General features: G+C 44.5%; 1 protein-coding gene across 12 annotated transcripts in view; it reads right to left on the bottom strand.

Annotated features, from left to right (window-relative positions):
- Positions 1-10,650, bottom strand: part of ANKRD55 (ankyrin repeat domain 55) — a 59,063-nt gene extending 48,413 nt beyond the window's left edge. For 10 of the 12 annotated variants that reach the window (XM_030005474.1, XM_030005471.1, XM_030005473.1 and 7 more), the window contains exons 1-3: positions 10,247-10,650; positions 3,508-3,630; positions 1,520-1,650 (exon numbers count right to left, since the gene is read on the bottom strand). In XM_030005474.1, coding sequence (XP_029861334.1) covers positions 1,520-1,650; positions 3,508-3,630; positions 10,247-10,301 — 309 coding nt within the window. In that variant the 5' untranslated portion in view covers positions 10,302-10,650. Of the gene's footprint in view, positions 1-143; positions 1,651-3,507; positions 3,650-10,246 lie in introns of all 12 variants that reach the window. The other 2 variants (XM_041120616.1, XM_030005477.1) reach the window with 2 other exon arrangements.
- Between the last annotated feature and the right edge of the window lie 5,913 nt (positions 10,651-16,563).

Here is a 16,563-nt window from a genome sequence, read left to right as displayed (position 1 = left end):
TTTTGTTGTGACTGCATAAATCTTTCAGAGCACACTTAAGTCCCAGGGAAATCAACCATGTGTTTAAGTGTTTTGTTCAAACTTCCATGGGCAATTGATAAAGATCGTTGCCTCCTGTGTGAGCTATGTCAGATTGGCATTACCAGCATTTATAGGGAAAAGGTGTGGAACGATAGAATCAGAACATCCATGTTGCAGGTCTCAGTGGAAGTACAAGACCACCAAATCTTGCATGCGATTGTGACTGTAGAGCTCTGCTGAATTCAGTTCTCTGGACAGACATCACAGCCAAATGCTCTCCAGACCTCTGATTATATCCATCACAGAAACAGAAATGGAAACTTCGAAGCCTGGGTGGTTTAAATCTTTTCCAGTCATTTCTTTTTTTCCAAAGAATAGTTTTTCCCCTCTGGGAAAAGAGGAAGGAAAAAAGGAGCATGACACTAATTGTGGGATTTTTTGAAAATATCTGGCAGACGAAATGTTTATTCCCAAGTAAGTGGGACATGCTCTTTGCACTGAATGAGATTGCCTGTTTTGCTATTTTCTACACTTATTTTCTGGCTGAATATTGCATAGCTGAGCAGAAGCATTGTTTTTGTCCTGAATTTGCAGGAAGAAACTAGATGCAAGGGATGTGATTTGATTAGGCTGCCACAGTATCTGTTTAAATGAACTGGTGGTCCTCCAGCCATAACTCATACTATGCACCATGGGTGAACATTCCTTCCTCCTTTCCATCCAGCTAATAATGGAAGCCCATGGTCAACCCCTCTGCCCAACTAACTTGGTTCCCATCCTTTCTCTGAATCCTGAATTCCCTCCAGTGAGGAGTAGAAGACTAAGGAGAAGAGGACCATCCCTGTGTGCTTCAGACAGAGCGCACCACATCTCCCTTCCCAAACTCCTGAGTGGGATGTCTGCCCCTACTAACCCTTGCATGTGGGTTGACTGGAGGATTGGGTTGCTTAGGAACTGAGTACCTGCACTGGCACCTGCAGCACCTTGAACTTAAGTTCTTAACCTGGCCATCCAAGGTCCAGCACTATAGTAAAAAAAGCAATGCCCTGGCTCGTGTGGTGTGCAGGAAAACATGCCTACTGACCACCAGAATTTGAGATAGGAATGCCCTCTCTGGAGCATAAATATCTGATGCTGACAGTGGGAGGGGAGAAGTTAATCTGTGTATTAAGAACAAGAGGGGACTTTCCAGTGCACAGAAACAAGTGGCTTTCTTGAAACCACACAGAGGACCCTGGACCTAGTGAGATCCTCATACCATGCACTGATTTTACAACCTGAAAGAGAAAGGACACTCTGACAGGAGTCCTGATCCTTTTATAATAATCATTGCTTCCAGCTTTGCATTATAGTAAAGTTTACAATTTCACTATTGTCTAGAACTAAATGTTTTGTACTTTTTTTCTTTCTGTAGTACAAGGAGAAATCTTATTCGGTCTGCACATTTACTCCCTTCACTCCATCTATCTTTCCATCCTTCTCCCCCAAGTCTTAGTACCAGATAAGTTGCCAGAGATAAACTGGTACGTCCACAAGCATCTTGAATATTAATATTGGCTCCCATCTTCAACAGAAGCTTCACTGTATCAACCTGGCGTCCTGACACAGCATGCATCAAAGGTGTGCAACCTGGGGAAGAAAGTCAAACGTTCTTTTACAATTTTTATTTTGTCAAAGCCGTAAGATAGAGATATTTTCTTATTTGCTAATGTTAGCACTGGCAGATTAACAAATCCTTTCTCTGACAACTGTCTAACAGTTGTACTCAGCTTTTTGTAGGCAGGAAGTAACTGCTATGCCAGTTACTGACCACCGATTTTAAAAAGAGCATGACTTCATCAGCAAAAGCCTTGCCTCATTAACTCTGCTTCTGGAGGGAAAAGTGTTTTTCTGTTGACAAGCTCCCGATATGAACTGCTGGCTTTGTACACCATTTTGGAGGCTGATATTCTTCAGAGTGACTATTATCCAGATGGTGCTTGGCTAATTTTCTCAAACCCCAGCTTCGTTCTGTCTCTGTGTATTCAAAAGATTTTTGAAATCAAGCCCCGTCCTGTGCAAAGGTGTATGTGTGTGAGTTGATGCTGTATGTAGACAATAACTCATTTTAAAGACTGGATTTGCTCTAGAATATTTTCTTTTCTGTTGTCACGAGAACTTTTTTTTTTATATTCTGCAAACAATTTCTGTGCTGGAAAAAACCTGAAATCTACACTCAAACGTAATACTCAAATTTCATCGTGAAATATTATGATATCTTTTAATTGCTTCCTCTTCCATCCATCCTGTTAACTGCTGAATAGCAGCAAGAGACTTTCCTGCAGAATCTGACAAAGCAATTTAAAATGACTAAGCTGGGAATAAACATGAATATTAGAAACTGTAAGACTACTAGAACTTCAGACATAACTGAAGAATCATGATTCTTACTGGATTCAATGAGACTGCTGAGCAAATGCGTGCTACTCAACCTGAGGTTATGCAGACTCTGCCATATGTGCAGGATATGAGCCGTATGTTTTGTCTTGCAAGACTGATCTTTAGCTACATTTGTATGCACAACCTAGTAAACAAGTTTATTCTGGAGCTGAAATACTTCCATTTGCTCATCAGTCTATCTCCACCCACTGCCCTTCATACCTAGTCCCTCTCCCATTAAAGGTCTGGACTGAGAGCATTTTAGCTTGATTAAGCATTTTGTCTACTGACTAACAGATGTTCTAAAGGTAACAGTTAGGATGTCTGGTTTAAAGTGTAGGAAAAATTGGTAAATTGGTGAAAACTGGTAAAGATTAGAATAGACAGTGTTCATATGGGTCCTTTAAAAGAAATTGCAATAAAATACTTTTGAATAAACGAAGTCTTCCTTGAGAGAAGCTTCCAGAGATCTGTGGCTTTAATTCACTTGGGAAATAGATGCATATAAAACCCAGCCAATGGACAGCACTTTGTAATAACATTAAATAGTAACCTGAACACAAAATGAAAAGGACCACAGTCTCACAGATAAAACAGATTATTTAGATCATTACACATTGTACAACCAACCCTTTGGCAAACAATTACAAAATCCTTCAAACTGTTTCTGTACACATACTTTTTAAGTGCAAAAGACTGGAACCCTCTACTTGAGACATGTGCAGAATGTATAGCATTTGGCTTTGATAAAAAATGTTCTTTTCCCTTCCCTGAAATGACAATTTCTCAGCATCTCCCTAAAGAAGATAAAATAGATTCATGATAAAGTACTGTCTGATTATAGCAAAACAACTTAATTGTATCCATATAAAAACCTCTACAATTACAGGGGGAAAGAAGTTTCCAAACTGAGCATTTCCAGTGGGTGTTCCAAAGAATAACTCAAATTTCCCATATTCTGCTACTAAACATAATTTGCTGAACACAAAAATCAGGATAAAAAAATGGCAAATCTAATTGCAAGCTGAAGCAACTAATCCCCTGAGAGCAAGCTCAGCCTTCATTTACCCTCGCTGTCACAGCACTCCAGGATGGAAGGATCTTCTCGAATCACTGCTGTTAGTGTGTTCACATCACCATTAGCGGCTGCTTGGTAAACCACAGTCAAGTCAATCTCTTCTGCTGCATCACCTGCAGGGGAGGAGTATGTCTGTGAGTAAGCAGAGAGCAAGTACAAATGATTAACAGTGAAAATAATGACACTTATTTCACTGAGTTTTTATGACTATGTAACTCGAGGTGGAACAAATTGTATCTAAACAGCACTGTGGCTTTTGTTAGTCATCTGAAACTTGTTTTTCATCATAACTTCTTCCAGAAACTGTCAGAAACTGTCAGACATAGACACTGAGAGGACGTAAGAAAACTTATGGAAAGTTTCCACCTTTTATAATAAATCATACTAACATTAATGTAACATGACTTGAGAAAGTGAAGTAATAACTGAACTAGCTCATAATATTGCTGGCTACACTTTTGTGAGATAGGATGAAATCAGGACACAGGTGTTTTCAGTTCAGGTGTTACCCTTGCACTGGTCAGAAGACTGAGGCTTTTCACCTCCTGTCCCTGTGGTGTCCAGGGTAATTCTCTTCTCAGGAGAGTGAATTTCTGGCAGCAATGTTTTGTGTTAATAATTCCTGCAAAAAAGAAAGGTGGACTATTGCTTGGAACCCAGGAGAGGTTTATTTTTTGTTTGGCAATTACAGTTTGAGTTATTATTTAAAGCAGATGACTTTCAGGACCTGTTCCTGAACACTCCTCAGATTTTTCTTTCTAGAGAAATTAATGCGATGATTTTCTCTTTGCTTCTTTGCTTGTAACTTCCTTCCAGACTGGTCATCCCATGCTCCACATGCCTACACCTCCTTTGGCTTCAAGTGGACTATTAACTCCAGGCGTCAAAAGAGTTGATTTTTTGGTGCAAGGTCAAATGTGATGTAATGGTAAAAGCCCTAGATGTGTATTGTTGGTCAGCCACAGTCTCATGTCTAATTTTAAAAAGAGTTTCCAATCTCTATTAATTCAAAAAGAAGTACAGCTGCAGTGAGTTGTGCTGTTTTTTACTGTGGATGAGGGTCAGAGCTAGAGAGCATAACATTTTTCCTGCCACTGCACTACCTTGTTAGCCGGAGAAAGTAAAACTGCCTCCTAAATCACACTAGCGAATTGATCGAAAGAAAGACAGATTAAGTGACTGCTGACTTATCCTTACTGTTGTGTCTTCTGGAGATAGCGTAACTACGTAAGCTGTGCAGAAAAAAGGGGGATGGTTTAAATAGAATTTGAAAAGTTAGTAAAGTCTTTTTCATAATCAAATAATACATTAACACATTGATATAAATTATATTTTAAACATTGTCATATATATTTTTGAGTGATAAAGATCTTTTAAATTTAAGATCTTTTAAAGCATTAGCCACACTATTCATGTTGTGATCAGATGTTCTTGCAGCTGAACTCGTATGAGCTCCACACTGGGGTTCACAGTCCAGCATAATTCCCCACATGTGATCTCCGCTCCCCGGGATGTGATCATCACTCTCAACTTCAAAACTTGGCTGCCATGGAAACGCAATCAGCTCTTACCCTGGGAAAGGTTAGTCTGTCAAAGCTGGAGCTCTGGTTGTGGGCTTGGGAAAACTAGAAAGCTGATGTTATATCTGCCTTCACCAGTGCAGATTCCATCACTACTCAACTGAAGAGAATTTAATTTCTTTTCTTCCTTCTAGCTGGTCTTTTAAATTACACATTTGATAAAATTTTTAAATTAAAAATGTTGATTTGCTTTTTATTCTATTGGGCAGTCTATTGCTGAGGGAACTGTTCATTTGGCTCAGAAGCTTTGACCTGTGTGCCTGGGAGATCAGGAGACTAAGAGTCATTGCCTCTGGAGAGTCATCAGCAGTGACTACTATATGAAAAAAGAAGTGACTTTACCACAGGGTCCATTAATCAGATTTCCTTATCATGCCAGATATGCAGACTGCTCTCGTAATTGGTAAGCTCAGCAAAGACATGTTAATAACAAGCTCAAGTCTGAGCTAGTCCCTTACTCAAAGAGGGGTGTAGCATGGGCTGGGCGGAAGGCAAGGAGACAAGGCAGAGGTTCATCACTTGTGCTGCTCCTCTTGGCCAGTCTCTGGAGGTACACAGAAGGTGCCAGCCACAAGCACCGACATAGCTCCTCTCACAGCTGCATGTAGTGGTTATTATATGGGAATGGTACAGAAAAGTTACTGCTGGCATTGGGAAAGAAACCATTAGATGTTCTGAGACAGACAGTGGATCAAGGGGGCCATCACCTCCTTCATGCATGACACATGTCAATTTTGTACATTTTGCTGTTTAGCCTTGAAAGTACTGTTAAATTTTCCTGCTGTGAGTCAGGAGCAAAGTAATCCAGACACAAAAGGAAAGTCTCCATCTCTGGAGGAGAGCAGTTGCTTACCCAGAGGGCAGGATGGCAGGAAGATGGATGGACACCCGCATGTGGGTCCCTGTCTCCCTCTGCCTTTTTTCATCTAACTAAACCCAAAACACCTTCTCCCCTGTGCCTTTGCTTGTGGTGGCCTGAAGCTGCTTTCCCCAGAGCAATTATCGTCCTGAATGAGGAGAGGAAGCAAAACTCTGAATGAATGGATGAATGAACAAAGAAGTCTTCCCCACACCTGCTCTTGCAGAACATGGGCTCCACTCCTCTTAAGGGATAATGGCATGAAGCCACATCTAAGAGTCACACTTCCCCACCCATGAGTCCTAGCTGTCAGAGCAAGGAGAGGCAGGTGGACCGGGCTGTCACCCTGCTGGCGAGGGAGACTGGGCCAGGAGGAATTGATGAGCGCCCATATTGTGCATCCAACATAAAGTAGACTGGCACTAATTCCATTTGTGTAGGGTGATGTGATTTCAAGTGGGGTGTCTTTAACATGACCTGTGTGGCTTTGGGTGGGGGACAAGCGGAAGACAGACGCGTAGTCTTCTGATGCTTCACATGACAGGGAGCAGGAAATGCCAGGAGGGCTTGGATGTCATTTATGCTGGATGCGGTTGGCTCCAGGGGATACAACATCTCCCACTTCATCTTCCTCCAGCTTACCCTACCTATCAAGCAATGAGGCGGCATGGGCGCAAAGCTTGTAGGCCATTTCTTTTTGCAGACACCTTCCTGGGCAGAAGAGGCATGGTTTGGAGAGTGGGTGTTTTGCAGTGAGGTACTGAGCGCTTGTGTCCTGCTCTGTGAGCTCACCCTGCTGGGAAGCTCGGCTGCGGCTGGGGCACCTGCACCATGTGGGATAAAGGGATTGTGAACAGCCAAATGCCTGACCCTCCATCTTCGAATGCGCTAGCGTCACTTCATTTATTATCTTGCAGTTCTGTAAATGCCAGTGAGTCCTGGTGCCATTTTACATTTTATTTTGGAAAATTGCTGTGCTACTGGTGAAAGGAAGCTGCCAGTCAGCTTCAGGAAGGCAGAAGGTCCAACTAAGAGCCTGCGTATGGAGCAAGGGTAGGGAGGAACTGCAGGCTGGCATAACAGCGGCATAGAAGGGTCTGGAAAAATCTTAGTGAGCAAAGACCAAATGACATACAGGGTTGTGACATCTTCTTTTGTAGCTAAAATTCTCAGAAAGAATCAAAGTTAAAAGTCAATCTATCTGAAATAAGCTGCAGTGTTTAAAAAGTGCGTCATTTCTTTAAGACAAAGTAATTGTCTTTTGGTCGGAAATGGGGGTATATAAAGAAACATGCAGAATGATCACAGGATTCAGAGCAATGAAATTACACTGCTTGTGACATTAATTCTCCTCTGACTCTCCTATGAAGAATGCATGTCTTACTCGATTTGCGATGTTGGCTGATGTGTTGTTTTACAAAGTGCATGCTAGATGCACGTAACCGCATGCTTTCTCCTGCATTGGATTTTTAAGGTCTAAATAAATTTGCTGCAGCTTATTGTATGTGGTCTTGAAAATGACTGATTTAGACCTTGCTAAAACACTAAGTTTTGAAAACTGAAGGCTGGATAACAGGATAATTTATGTTCATTGTGAAGAAGAAATATTTATGTATATAATTTACTTCCCTCTTTCCTATAAACCCTCTTGTCTCCACCAGTAGCCAAATGCCTTAAGAGATTTCCCACAGCTTGTCAGCAGGACACAACCCTAGGCAGTTTATTTGATTTCAGCATGTCAGTGTCAATGGTCAGGGGGAGGTGGATGAGTGCAGTTTTTGGAAATTGTAACTCGCTCTTTAATATTATGGATTTATTGATTGCTTAACGAAGTAATAAACTCTGTGTGCCTGGCTGTGAATATACCAGTCCAGGCCTTTGTCTAGCTTCTCTGTTTAAATGGTAAACATTTGAAGCCAGGTACAGCACACATTCAAATGGCACCAAGCAGTATTAGGAGGGGAGGGGTTTCTGATGTTGGTTGGCTTCTTTAAGTCCCACATTGCTTCTGCTGTTGCAGTATATTGGTAAGATGTTAATGAGAAGTATCGTAGGACGTGTTGCAAAGAGACAGTATGATTTTCAAGGCTGCAATGCTGTTTTATTGATCTGTAGCTGGGATATTTTTCTAATGCGTGGGGTGGAGAAAGGGTTTGTAGGTAGGGTTGGATTATTTTATTGGACCAACAGATATTGATCTGGTGTGTTTGAAAGCTACTCCGTATTCTTCTATTGTTATAAATTGCTCCACTGAAAGATATTCCCCTTCTTACTAAAAAAATTATGCCTGCTTAAATCAGTAACGTGCCAAGACATTAACATGCTATTTAGATAAAATCCACCATAAATTTTAAATTTTGAATAGAGCTTTCTTTGCCTAACAACCAAGGCATTCAGCGTCCCATTACTGTGTGTTGCCTGCTTCTGCTCCCCATCCGCCTCCCACGCAGCTAGCAGGGAAGGCAAACAGTAAGTCACAAACCACCTAATGAGCCAGCATCCCTGCAGTGGTGGTGGAGGAGAGGTGATAAATTTATCTGGAGGGGACCCTCTTGCTGGGGAGGTGCTGCAAGTGGAGTGTGACATGGGGCTGGAGATGATGCTGGATAGGAATAAGGATGGGTCAGTGTGGAGAGTGGCCTGGCAGGAGGACGGGCTGCACATTAGGAGCAAGGGGAGGTACAGGCAGATGTTGCCTCCCAACTCCCTCACTTCTACCCAGATAAGGTGGTTTGGGTCAGTGGTCTCCTGCATTGCTGTCTGCCCCCTTCTCCATCTGGAGACTTGACTTCTCCTTCCCCAGCCCTGGTCATATGCCAGCCTCATTCCTGGCACCACTTCCATCAGCTCCCTGGTAGCCATCCCCACGGCACTGAGCATGCAGGTTTCCCCTCTCCCACCCCAGTCTGAGCACTGCTGGGTCAGCGTGTGGCACAGGGCGTACTTGTAGAGCATGCAGAAGGAGAGCTTGAGGATGGCTGTTTGGAGCTGCAGAAGCTCAGTCAGCCCCACATCTCTGCCCTGTTGGGGGAAATGCTCCTCACGTCATTCGTACATGACCTAGGAGCACCTGTCGCTATTCCTGCAGTACAGATCCCCCTTCTCCCCTCCTCCTTTATCCTTGCTGGTAGTATTTTCTGTCTCTTGTCACTCAGTTTTGCCTGATGGCCTCCCACTCTTCCCCACCTACTCAGGGTGGGGTGCCGGCTGCCCTGGTGTAGACCAGTACTCTCAAGACTTGCTTCAGGCTTTGACCGCTACTGTGGCTGAAAGGGGGCCGTAAGTCCACTGCTTTACATGGAATGTATTTACTGTGGGATCACCGAAGAAGCATAGGCAAGCACAAAAATACAACCTGTGGGACCCAGCTGCTCAAAAGGCACCGCAGTGTCTGTCTGCCTCCTGCCCTTTGTCTTTTTTCTACAGTCAGCACCTTCACTGTGGGGCCAGCACGGCCGTGTTAGCTTGGATACTTTGCAGGCATGCACTGGACACTGTGGCCACTGCACATGAATTATTTGGCAAGCTGACTTAAAGAGAAATTTGTTGCAACATGGATAATCAAGCAATGACAGCTTCCTGCTTTGGGAACGTAAAAGGAACGCTGCTACACACCTTATAGTGGAGTAAGCTGTAAGACATAAAATCTTGTACTGGCAAATAAAGACAGGAAATTCAACCATTTAACTTAAAAACAGACAACAAAGACACATTTGTATTTCCACAGCAACCTTACCATGCAGAAAATCTTCATGTTGGGGCTTTTAAAGATACCTTAAATTCACAATTACAACAATACTTTACCCATACAGTTAAGATTTGCCAAAGAAAAGTCGATTGCTTGTGAGCATCTAGTCCTTTTAATGTATACAAACTAGTAGACTTATGAAAATCAGCTTTTCCTAAATTTTTACTCCATTTTAAACTGCTTTGTTTGCTAATATTGCAATTGTGTGTGTATATATATTATCTCCATTAGAGGACCAATATATAATACAAACAATAAATATATACATACATCTCTCAATGCTAAGCGTAAGAGCAATCTTATGCAAGATGCTGTTGCTATTCTGCTGAAAAATTTTATTTCTAAAATTCACTGTAGCAATAGGCTGAAATATCCGCGTCTAAAACTGATGGAAGAAATTCATTCACGTGTAACCAAAATGAGTCTGCAGGAGACCCGATCTTTTCCAAAAATCCTTGTTGTTCATTCTGTCAATCTTAGTAGATTTCCATGGGAGGCATGGGAGGACCAGAGGATTTTGAAATTAGTAGCAGGCGACTTACCTTTGTGCTGATCAAACACCGACGAGGAGCTGAAATCCATTGCGGTCTGTCTCATTATTTACAACCAGACAAATGCCACCTCCGGGGTTTTCAGGGAAGAATCCCATTTATCACAGTAAACAATGCCACGGCAGCTGCCTCCAGTCTTCTTGTCAGAGAATTAAACTCGCTTTACGGCTGCAGGTTCTTGTCAAGGCAAGGACGTTAGCCCTCGCCCGATGGGGACGGTATATCCTATTTGTCACGGGCCCTCTTAAAACGACATCCCCGGAACCTTAACTGACAGGCGCCTGAGCTTCAGCGAGTGAAACTGCCTACGAGCAGCCGGGAGCCGCGCTCCACCGGCCCCGGCCCCGGCCCCGGCCCCGGCGCCGGCAGCCTGGCGCTGGCCGCAGGCAAACGATCCTGGCAGGGCGGGCGGGCGGCGCATGCGCGGCGCCGCCGCGCCGGGCCGGGCCGGGCCGGGCCGGGCGCGGGCAGCCGGGCGTTCGTCCCCGCCGTGCCCCTCCGGGCGGGGAGAGGAGCCCGGCGGGGAGGGAGAGGAGCCCGGCGGGCAGGCTGCCCGTACCGCGGTGCGGTCAGCGCGTCTCTCGGGGCGGTTCGTGGGGTGAGGTTCTCGGAGATTTCCCGATGTAACTCCTGCACGGGCAACACAAGCGAGCGAGCCCTTCCCACCTTAGTTTAGCACTACCCAGTTACGGTTAGTGCGAGTACGGTGGTTAATGAAGGGGTAATAACCGAGGGCACATGACCATGGCTGAGGCGGACAGCGATGGCTCCAACAGCACCCTGCAAGAGGTGTAGTAGCTCACGGCGGGTGCTCCAAACCCCGTGTTTGCCAAACCAGCGGTAGACCCATGACTGCACGCTGTTTTTTTGACTGGGCCTCTGCCTCCCTGGGTTGGGGGAACTCGGACTCTGCACCGCAAAGGGGGACCCTGGCGAGCTTTGCCTTTTTGCTGGGTTGTTTCCATGGAAGAAATAGCAATAAACGCGCTGACTTGCAATTTACCTAGAGCGGTAGACGACCAGCAGTGCCTAGGGGCTGGTGGATGGGAGGGATAGAACAAGTTTACTGAGTACCGGTGCACTGGAAGAGACACACCATTACTGCTGAATAAGGCAAACTAATAGATGAAAATTAGGAAAGGTAGGACACTTTTGACCCAAAAGTGCAGGCAGGACCTACACTAAAGCTATGCCTAAGTTTGGTCAGCCTAACACGCCCCTAGACTTTATTCACTGTATTTATTCTGTTCTGGCGTTTGGACCGATTCCTGGGACTATAATGGATGCTAGAGATGTAACGTACTTGTGGACACCGTAGGAGTTGTATCGGGAGCTGATTCACATCCCAAGCATCTGCTTCTGAACCTGAATCCAAACTATGTGTTTGGAAAAAGATAGTATGGTCCAGGAAGCAATATGGCTTGAAACAAAAGGCCAGAGCTGAAATTCTCCAAAATGTGGCAGTGTGATCTGCTCAAGGGTCCTTAACTGTGGAGAGGCATGTGCTAGGACTGTGGAGCCAGAGATTGGCTCTGTTTGTTTTCTCTGCTGCTGGCTGGTTTATGCTTTGGTTCATCTCAGGCCTTTTTTTTTTTTATGGAGGAGGGATCCACCGTGTGGCAAGTGCTGTCTGTGCAATCTGGGAGCAGAGTATTAGTTACGCTGACGGTCAGCTCCTACCTGGCATCTCCTTTCCAGGAGGGTGGCTCACGGGGTGTCACCAGCAGGTGACAGACAGTCCAGTCCGTCCAGTTTAACACACTGGCTCTGCTCAAAATGCTGCCATGGCTGCTGACTTCATGGAGGAGGAACTGGAGCCGAGACGTGTCTGTGGTCAGGCATTTTGAACTGCAAATTATCACCCCTGGTGATCTTCAAAAGACCCCCAAAGTGGCCTTTGTTTCCTGTGTGTTACAAGAGGCCCTTTGACCTCTGTGTACACAGGATTTCTGACTCTGGGCACTGCTGCAGTACAGATTACACAGTTAGCTGGCCGCTCCACCATCCTCTACCTAATCCGATCAATTAAAACCTCACAGTTTTACCTGCCTGTTTACTGTTACTGGGTCTCTGTCCTTCCATTCTGCTCCTGACATGGAAGCAATGGGCTCTGGAGATTAGTGGTCTGGTCTCACTCCTGCAGTGCATTAGCCTGTGAATTAGGTGCATTGCAGATACGCAGCCAGGGAATTTGGGGGAGAAATACCTGGCAGCTGATTCCTTGTGGGACCCATGTGGGGCACAATATTCCTTATGTCACTGTGTACATTTGCCAGGGGCTCAGCTTGCCTTCAGCTATGGGAAAGCCAGACGCCTCCTCTGAGATAGGTGTCCACAGCCCACAGGGACAGGGTGTGTTTGAGAGCCTGCAGCTCCTGCCCTCTACATCAGAAGAGAAGCAAAGCTGCTCTTTGCTAAAGCAAGGCTTTAGCAAAACACCTGTCCCCATGTAGACACGGGGGAACACAGTTCTGTGTCTCAGCTATAGTAGACATATCACAGCTCAGAAGCTGCCAGAAAACCTGAGATTTAGGAGTCGGGCCTGAATCACTGACTTCTCTGTAAGTATCTTTTTATTGGTTCTTTAGAAGACTTGAAGGAAATGTCCCCAAATTCCTCAGGGCCACCTGTACTCAGTGGCTATGAAAGCAACCCTGGCTAAGGACAGCAAAGCTACAAAAGAGGTAGAGCCTTGTCTAGGCAGCAGGTAAAGGTGATAGCTTTAATATTATCAATTTAAATTATTCTTTAATTTAAGCAAAGTGTTCCTGACTTTTTACGCTGTCAGTGGTAGTTGGATTTTTTGGGGGTGGGTTTTTTTTTTTGGTGGAAGAAAGCCCTGGTACAGAAAAGTGATGAAAAGAGAGTAGCAGAAACACAGAGCTTTTTTTGCGTGTTTGCTTGCCCACATTTGCCTGTGCATCAGCATTTGGATGTATGTAGGGTAGTTAACTCTCCTCCTCCTTCTAACTGTTCTTCATTAGGTGAATGCAAAAGTTGTGGTGAGACCACAGAGAATGGTCGAAACATACATTCAAATGCTATGTAAATGTTATTTACTGGGGTGCAGAACAGGGCTGAAGACTGGCGTTGCAGAGACTGAGAGATCATTGGTGCTTACAGCCGACAGCACCTGCTCTGTGTCACATTGCCATCATGAGCATAGACTCGGCTTACATATCTGCTCTTCTGCTGCCCCTGCAGAGGACTTTGGCAAGTGGGCAAGGGTCCTGCATCCATTTTCACCCTGACACGGTCAGTGCTTTAGAGCAAGGACAATCTTCTACCTTTGCAAAGTGCCTGGAGCAGCAGTCCCCCCATATGGAGGGAGCACTGCCAGCAGCCAGCATCGCAGAGTCGGCGGCTCCAGGCGTGAAGAGATTCCCTGCTTTCTTCATGGGTGTATTGCAAGCCTGAATGTTTACACCCTCAGTATTTCTTGGTAAGCATGTAATCTAGTGAATGGGAGTCAAAATGAACAAAGGGATACCATCAGCCTTCACTTTCCGTTCCTAATGAAACCCAGTAATAATAATTTGATTACTGTCATGGTTTCCAAGTATTTAAAATACCAGGCTATATATAAGCTAACTCCTGACGGGATATGGAGTTCCATCCTCAATGTTGGGAGTGTTAGCACCAAGCTCAGATGTGTGTGGAGAACTCAGAACCCTAGCCAGGCAGAAGGATTCAGCTGTGTTCTCTGGTGGGGACTGATCCAACCCAAAATCTCCATTGAAACGTCAGCAGATAAGCAGTGACTAGAGAAAGGAGAATAAAGTCACAGCTACATCTTAGAGGTTCTCACATGAAATGTAAGACAGAGTGAGGATCTGTTCTGCTCTGCTCCCACTTTATAAGGCCAAATGCATCCTCTGCTAAGTCAATATGACTTTTTGCCCTTGACTTCAATGGGGTCAGGGCATCTCTCATGGTACGATTTATTGGGATATCACTAGCGTCCTGTGAGAGAAATTTAGTAACAAGCCAATCACACCTGAGAGTCCACTCTGTAATCAGAGTAGGGCTGTTAAACAGTAACTGGTTTTGTGGGTATGGTTTTCCCAAATGATAATCAGTTTGTAATTAACTAAACCAAATTTAATTTTTTTCTCAGACTGATAGTTGTGCCCACTTCAGAAGGAGTGGGGAGTCTCCCACTGCATTTATCACCCTTACCATGCTGTAGCTTTCTCTCATTACCCTCCAAACAATTCCTCATGATATTTTCAGGTCTAAAACTGCATTCAGTACCTCTGGCATGGTGTAAGGCTGGTTTGAAGAGGCTGGCAGAGTGGGAAAGGCAGATGTGCATGTGGAGGAGCAGATGGTGTGGGTGTGGAGATCTGCTGAGTCAGGAGAGTCGAGGTGCAGGTGTGTCTGTCCTGGGTACACACACCCCTGTCTGCGACACCAGGGAGCTGGCGCTGGGGCATGTCAAATTCGTGGTATTACACTGGTAAAGGGAAATTTATGTGCAAAACCCTGCTTTTCAATTTTTAAAAAAATTTATTCTGTTATTGTTCTATTGTTCTACAAGATTAACATAAGGAAAAAAAAGAGTGGCTGTTCCAGGTCAGATCGAAAGTTCACCTAGCCTACTAATGCAGTGCCTAAATAGCACTCGCCAGCAGCTGTCTGGCGCACTGCAGGACAAGTGATAGTAGTGATATTTCCTCTGAGCGCTGCCCTCCAGCCTTTTTCACATCGTGGCCCGCAGAGCGAAGTCTGTAAGGCAGTCCTGTGATTCTGCAGAGTTCCAGTAGATGGTGGGGTGGGATCAGCACTTGGCTCTTTGCACCGGCACAAGCTGCTCTTAAGTAGAGACACTTACATTGTTTTTCTATTAATCCCTTTTCAGTGAAGGAAGAAAAGTTGATTTGTGGAAAACCGGTAATCTCTGACATTATGCAGTGCATTAAGAATGCTTGCAAATTAATGAAGTCCCATTCCAGATATGAAATAACAGTACAGAGCATGACTAATCATCCATGAATGGTAAGCTTTGAGAGCCTTGCTGTAAACCTTCGTGATAGTAAATTTGCATTGGTAAAATACAGGAAAAGCTTAACGTGTGTTTTTACCTCTTCAACTCCAAAATGCTCTATCTTAAACAAGAAAAGTTAGTCATTTAAAGGTAGATAGCAAATTACAGGTGGGCTGAAAACCATATGGAGAAGAGTGGATCAAAAAGACAAAACAGACTGACTGGTGTATCTCTGTATAGTTAAAAGGCGAAGGGACAAAATCACCCCTTGCAGCACTGAATCAGGAGAAGGCAGCTGCCTCTTCCGCAGTGGATGGGAATGTACACATTGGGAATCCCAGTCTCGCTGTGCCACTGACTTGCTGGGACAGCTCGGTCAACTCATCTTCGTACTGGATTTGGAGTAATAATACCCGATGGATGTGTGAATGTCTTTTTAAGGCTATTTTGCACCATTCTGCTTTTGTGTGTTTGCTGTAGCAGTTTTCCTATGAGACACCCAAAACTGGGCTAGTGAGGGAGTGTCAGCCACTTTGAGAGCGCTACCTGCCATAGCAGTGGTTGTGTCCAGACTCTGCAATGGGACGCGTGGATGACACTGGCAGTGTAACAAATCCAAACGGGCACAACGAGACACAAAACAGGAAATTCAAGTGAGAAGTCAATTCTTAGAGGAACTACTTAAAAAAGAAACTAGTTCTGAGCACTTTTATATTATACGAAAGGCAAATATAAAGCATCCAGTGAAATTAGCTTTGGTTGTAGAAACAACAGGAATCTATTTATTGTGTCATAGGATTATTATATCACACAGATCTCCTCTGTTCCTCATTAATGCTTACAATATACTGATACCAGCAAACCACGCTTCATGTTTTTTTCTGCAGCAAGTCATGGAAGCATACGCCTTCTTTCTAGTCCTGTTTCTCTGAATGTCTATCTCTGTCTCTTAATGCAGAAATCAGAGGGCAATTACAAGATTAAATCCCACACCCGTATCTTTACATCATGTTCTTTCTAACAGTTTCAGTTTCATATAATAGTGGGTGTTTCTGTGCCAGAGTAAGTGCCTGTCTTTGGGATGCTGGCCCCCCTACTGTCTGACCTGTGAAAACCCAGAAATTGCTTACAGCCCGTACCCTGGTATCTCACCGCCTGACTGGGAAGGTAGCATGCTTCAGGGAAGCTGGCTGGCATAGTGAGGAAGTTGTCAAGGCACAGCTACTGTCAGTGACAAATTAGATTCATACATAAGAAAAGTGGTTGCTGGAAAAAATAGTAACATGAACAAAAGCATTTTGATGGGGCCACCTTGCCATGG

This window comes from Aquila chrysaetos, chromosome Z (assembly GCF_900496995.4).
Source record: "Aquila chrysaetos chrysaetos chromosome Z, bAquChr1.4, whole genome shotgun sequence".
Lineage (NCBI taxonomy): Eukaryota > Metazoa > Chordata > Aves > Accipitriformes > Accipitridae > Aquila > Aquila chrysaetos.
This window is presented reverse-complemented; position numbering and strand designations above follow the sequence as displayed.